The sequence below is a fragment of the Octodon degus genome, unplaced genomic scaffold (assembly GCF_000260255.1).
Source record: "Octodon degus isolate 3935 unplaced genomic scaffold, OctDeg1.0 scaffold00303, whole genome shotgun sequence".
In the NCBI taxonomy this organism is placed as follows: domain Eukaryota; kingdom Metazoa; phylum Chordata; class Mammalia; order Rodentia; family Octodontidae; genus Octodon; species Octodon degus.
Window position 1 is genome coordinate 908,562 of NW_004524879.1, and position 6,320 is coordinate 914,881.

At 40.6% G+C, this 6,320-nt stretch overlaps 1 protein-coding gene across 4 annotated transcripts in view; it reads right to left on the minus strand.

Moving 5' to 3' along the window:
- Positions 1 to 6,320, minus strand: part of LOC101591647 (neuroligin-4, X-linked) — a 337,184-nt gene that overhangs the window by 158,200 nt on the left and 172,664 nt on the right. For all 4 annotated transcript variants that reach the window (XM_004647362.2, XM_004647361.2, XM_023707613.1 and 1 more), the window contains one exon: positions 5,956 to 6,108. In XM_004647362.2, coding sequence (XP_004647419.1) covers positions 5,956 to 6,108 — 153 coding nt within the window. The remainder of the gene's footprint in view (positions 1 to 5,955; positions 6,109 to 6,320) is intronic.

Below are 6,320 nucleotides of genomic sequence, written 5' to 3' on the forward strand. Positions count from 1 at the left end.
TCAATTTTTTTCATAGGATAATAATTTATGTGTGTTTTCCATTTATTTATTATTTATATTTTTTAAAAGTTTTTTTTGGAAGAGTAAAAGCAAAAGCAAGAACAAAGACCAGAAACAAAGACAGAAACAGGATAACATACAACAATACATATGTTACAGATTTTCAAAACGAGAGTAGCTGATTAACAATAGTTGATACATTATTTTTATTGTCAAATCTGTTGCTCAGATTAACAAAGTTATATCAAATTTAAAAAGAAAAAAATAATTAATAATAATGTCTGAAGTTGTAGCTCAGCATGAAAGCCCTGAGCTTAAACTGAGGTACCACCAAAATAAATAAGTTAATTAATTAATTAAATAATTAAATAAAACTGTGGAATGCTTGAGAGAAAACCACATCTTTAATTCCCCAGCCAGAATCCAAAGTGTGGGTCACGTCCTGGTCACAACATGGACCTAGGCATGGCCCAGCAGGCATGGGGCAGACATGTTACAGTTCCCATAATTCTCTCGGGGATGTGAAATCCTTCCACACCAATGCACATCCGAGAAATGCAGATTACAACTGTTCAGACAAATACATGATCCTGCTCATGATTTCCAGGTGCTCTTCAAGGACCACTCACATCACATACAGAACAGTGGGACAATTCAGGCAGATGTCACAGGAGTGTCCCTAAGTCTAGCTGACACACAGTCCTTTGTAGAAAAAAAAAAAAATCAAGACCTTGCCAAGGGGACCAGGACAGAAACTTTTCACACAGCATACATGTGTTTCTAGTCATCTATATCCCTATTTCAAATGTTCTATGTACTAGGTAAATTTACAACATTTATATGATGGCCAGAGTTCTGTAGACAAAGCCACTAAACTGATTTGTGTGATGCATGACCTTAAAAAGAGACACAGTTTCCAGAGGGCATGACCCAGTTTTCAGCATAGCAATGTGCTCTGAATAATATCAGGACATTTAGTTACAGAAACTCACACGGGTAGCAGTTCTCAAAACCATAAGCCAGCCATTGGACAAGAAACGCATTCAAGTTGCTGGCTCAGTGACCTCACTGGTCTCCATTCACAGGGAACACCCAGCAAGCGGAGCAGTTAATTGGAATTGGCCGTTAGCTACCCAGTCTCCTGATAAAATCAGAACGCTGCGGCATGGACAAAATTCCATGTGTCCAAAGCTATTATCTGGGCTGACATTGTCACCGGTTTACAGGATAGCAAATCATCGACCATGTCTTAAAAGAAGGTCATCTCATTACCATTCTATGTCTGAGTCAACGGACAGTCACGTCTGACTCTTTCTTGTGTCCAGAATTACAGAGTGTATATTATGCAGAAGAGATATTCTGTTCATGAACATACTCTCGAGTTTAACAACTCATAGTTGAAATTGACAAACAATGCTGGAGATTGTTGGTGAGACCAAGCCCTTTGGCTTCAGTTGGTTTTGAGGTTTAATCCTACCACTGGTCTTTAGGAGAGTCATCCAAGCAAGACTAGATGTCACTACTGCTATGCTTCATCTCCCCCTGGGTAAGACATGGCTGAAGATCAAATGACATAACATTTACGAAATTCCCCTGCCCGCTGGGCAGCAGGCATTCAATGATACGGTTCTGAGCAAATAGCTGTGGCTGTGTAAAAGCGACAGTTAATTTGAGCATCCGTAAGATGTCGATTTCAGGGGAGGCATACTTTCTAAGCTCACCAGTAAGAAAAATACTTCAGGGAGGTAGAGCAAACCACCTTATGATATAAATTCATTCAGACGAGGCATTATCAATTAGAGTTTGGGGAGGCTGAGCCATACACAGATAAGTTGGATTACATTTCTACAGAACACATTGATAAGATACGTTCTTCTGCAGCACATCAAAGAACTTTTGGCCATCATTTTGAGAAACAATCACAAAATCAGAGTGGAGAGTACCAAAGTTATCTTAATGCAAGGCACCAGGGCTGGAGGAAGTATATGAATTCTTCATAATTACTTCTGAACTCTGGGATTAAATCCTGATGGAATCTCTCTGCCTCTGAATTATCTCTTTAGCTAGCTAGTTTCCTTAGAAATAAATGATGCCTAGAGATTCTGTGAGCTGGAGGCATACAAAGGTGTGTCATGGGCTCAGACGATGGTAGCAGGAAAGTGTTTCCAACCACACACACCAAGACCCTCCAGGTGGCAGGCCTGTTGGGTACTAGTGAAGATTAGTTGCACCAAAACTTTAGATATTCTCTTATTTTTCTCTTGTTGCCGAGACCAAATACCCAATGCACAATATTAAGGAAGGAAAGGTTTATTTAGCTCACAGTTTGTGGAGGTTTCAGTCCGTAACCAGTTGGCTCCAAGGCAGGATGGCCCCTGGCAGAGGGCAGCAGCTCACGGCAGCAGAAGACAGCAAAAGCAGCAAGAGCAAGGAGGAGGTGGACTCTTTTTCCGCCCTCATATTTTAAGCAGGCTACCCACCCTTAGGCTGGTATAGTACTCACAATATTCATGTTCTCCTCTTGCACAGGCTCACGATGTTTACAAGCCAGCAACCTGGCTCCCTGCAGAGTCACTTCATTAATCTAAACTTCTCAAGTTGAAAGAATATATCAAGTGCAACAGACATGGATGCCTTCCTGTTGTCCAAACCATGAGGCAGAATAAACAGGAATGTATATAAGAGAATCAACACCTTAAATATAAACAACTTGGTTCAATCACTGCCAAGACCTTAAACAACTAGTTATGATGACCCATTCTAAGTGGCCCAGGAGGATTCCAGTTTATTCTTAGCATATTAGAAACTCTGTGTGGTGTTTTGGATCACAAATATTGTAGTTAGTGCCTGGCAAGATGGGATTGGACAGTATCTATGGAAGACAACCCTTGATACTACCAAATCAGTTTTGATGATCTCCTGATTTATTGGGTGTGTAAAAGTATCTCTTGAACACATAGAAGTATCTCTTATTTTTTAATTATAGAAGTATCTCTTATTTTTTAATTACTATAGTTTCATTTGCACAATGGTCATAGATAGGATTTGGCTATGCAAATGTGCCTACTTACAGCAACAACATAGGTCAGTAGTACTAATGTGACACCCAAAAAAAATGAATAATAAGAGATTTAAAAGGTGTATAGATATTACTCATGAGCTATAAAAATTTCAGACTAAAGACACTGATAGTATAACTGGCTTGCAGTTTCTCTCCTTACTTCTTTAAGGCTGAATGACATTCCACTGTGTAAACATGCCCCATCTTTTTTATCTATTTGTTAACTGATGAACATTTGTATTGTTCATTAAAAGGGAAGATATGTATAAACATTAATTGGAGAAATTTTTATGCCCATGTCTCGTACCCTGATCAACTAATTTAAAAAAATCGCCATGCGATCTATGGACTATGGTTATTCTCCTGTAGAATTCATGATGAGGATAAAGGAAGAGAACATTTTACGGTCTCTTATCTCCCCCAGGTCATCTGCAGAGCTGGCACATGGGACCCAATGAAATAAAGGCAGGTCTGTTGGGAGCTTGGCTTTCCAGCAGAGCTCATTTGTGGAGGTAAATACGCTGTGGCATAGACAAGCTAAATCTCTGCTTTTATACCCTGGCTATTACTGTCACAGCCCCGTTATTACTGTTCCTCTTTCAAGCTCCTCATAGCAAAAGATACCCTTCACATTTTTCAACATTTTATTATTTCCCTCTTAAAACATAAGCATATCAGTCACGGGCCACTTTGTTCCGGTTGCCTTCGACTGCAGATCGGGCAATCGAAGGGATCGCAGCAGTGAGCTGCTTGTTGCAGTTTGGCATTGAAGAGAACAGTAAATCATTTTCTTGGAAAGTTATTACTCCAGTTAATTCTTCCCATCATTTACACAACAAAACACTTTGCAATTTTTACCAACGCAAGCCTTTGTTCAGTGGCCATGACCGTATGAAGCACTTAGCCAACTCTGTTTCCTAGAATGATCGCCCACCAAGTTTTCTCTCCATGTCTTTGCTAGAATGGGTCTTTTGTAAAACTTCAAGAACCACAACTTCCTGCTTCAAATATAAGTAGCCCAAGCCCTGGACAGCAATCTGTGGAAGCGCTCATAAAGGCATTCAAAAGTTAGTTGTAGGGCCTGGGAGATAGCTCAGCTGTCTAAGCACCTGCCTGGCAAGCTCATGGATCCATGTTCAATCTCCAATATCACATGCCTTGTGGGGACCAGGTATGCAGGCACATGCCTGTGATCCCAGCGCTGGGGAAGCTGAGACAGGAGGATCACTACGAGTCAGAGCTGTGTGGCAAAACCGTGTATTAAATAAATATATATAAGATTTAAAATAAATAAATAAAAAGTTAGCCATAATTAAGACTCACCTTTTGGAAAACTCTAAAAAATGAAAACTATGAAATGACATTCTTGGCACTAAATACCTTCTATATTTGTATTTGTCCTTCTAAAAAAGCAATGTCGGGGCCGGGGAGATGGCTCACTGGAATAAGCGTTTCCCTGGTAAGCGCAAGGGCCTGAGTTCAATCCCCAGTTCCATAAAATAAAAAAAAAGAAAGAAAAACAATGTCAAATGCTAAGTGTTTCACCAACTTTACAACAGATACAACCGTAGGACCACTTATGTCTTAACATTTTCAAGCTAGATTTCTAGTCCAGTAAGTCTGCCCTTGTCACCTCTTGAGGGTCTTTGTAAAAGTGAAAAGAGCCAGTCAACATGAAGTTAAATCAGCCAGATGGAAACAACATGCAGTTGGTGATATTTACTTATTTGGAGAAAATGGTTCCAGCCACATTTCCTGTTTGCATAGACCACCCCATCCCCTTCCATTCACGTTTTGTAACACCAACGTCATTGTTCGACATGACACGTTCCTCTCTTAGCCATGTTGAGCAGTAATGTTCCTTCCACACCACTTTGAAGTACTGGTGCTTTGCAAACAAATACTTTCTGCATAAGTCTATGCATATCTTTTTTGAAGGAGACAACAGGCAACACCTGGTAGAAAGGCAAATCTGAAACTCCTTCTCTCAATCAATTTGTAAATTTCCAAATTGGAGTTATAGGTAAGTGACCAAATGCCTCAACAAGGAATGATCTTGACTTTATGTCTTTTCACCATGTTTTAATGTGGAAGCAGGGCTGGGGAGTTAGCTCAGTAGAATAAGTGCTTGCCTGGCAAGTGCAAGGTCCTGAGTTCAATCCCCGGTACCGCAAAAAAAAAAAAAAAAAAAAAAAAGAAAGAAAGAAAAGAAAAATTTTTAACGTGGAAACAAATTCAGTTAAGAGATATGTGACATTGCATACAAATTCAATAATAGAATAACACCAAATTTTTTTTTTGACCCTCTCAGCCCACCCTGGGAGCAGGGCTGGCACAGCATGTGGTGCAGGGAATCGAACCATGGTCCCCTGCATCTACCTAAACTTGCCTAAACAGGTGCTTTAGATTGCTGAGCTATCTCTCCAGACAATGTCAAAGATTTTCAAAGTTCAACACACACACACACACACACAACTAATTACAAAACTGGTTGAAGCATTTTCCCATACATAAAATGACCCATTCTACTGCACAATGAGAAACAAAAAACCACTATCAACGGTTGTTATCCAGAGCCATTAGCAAATATGCATTCATGATTCAAATCTATGTCTACCAACAAGTCTTCAAAGAGCAAACTTCCTTTAGTTAAACTCTTATGCTTTCCGGTTGTCTCTAAGGGGTCATTTGACTTGAGCAGGGTGTTAGGTCCAGCAGAAAAATCAAATGATAGAACTCAAAGCACCAACTTGAAAACAACCATGGAAGTGTCCAGCAGAAGCACACCAAGGAAAAAAGCCACAACCATAAAAACCACCAGAACGGCGTCGAGGCGAAAGGGAGCCTTTTCCCATTGCCTCTTGCCCTATTCTTTGGAGAACTGAGCCACTTACCTAATATTCCCAGGCGGTAGTTGATGGTAATGACGATAACATTCCCATAGCTGGCTAAAATGCTGCCGTCGATCATATTCCCGGTTCCTTCCATGTAGGATCCACCGTGAATGTAGACCATCACTGGCTTCTTACTGTTCTGATCATGAATGTCTGGAACAAGAGCCAAGTAAGGACACACAGTGAAGCATCGGACGGACGACATCGCTCACCGTGGGCCTCTTGAGGCTGAGTCATTTGCCTGCCTTGCACATGAATTCTTTCTGTTCCTTTGTTTTGTGGTACAGGTGACAGAAGCCAGGAGCTTTGAATAGAACAGCAACCCTGGCCTTTATCCTCCTCCTCCTCCTCCTCCTCCTCCTCCT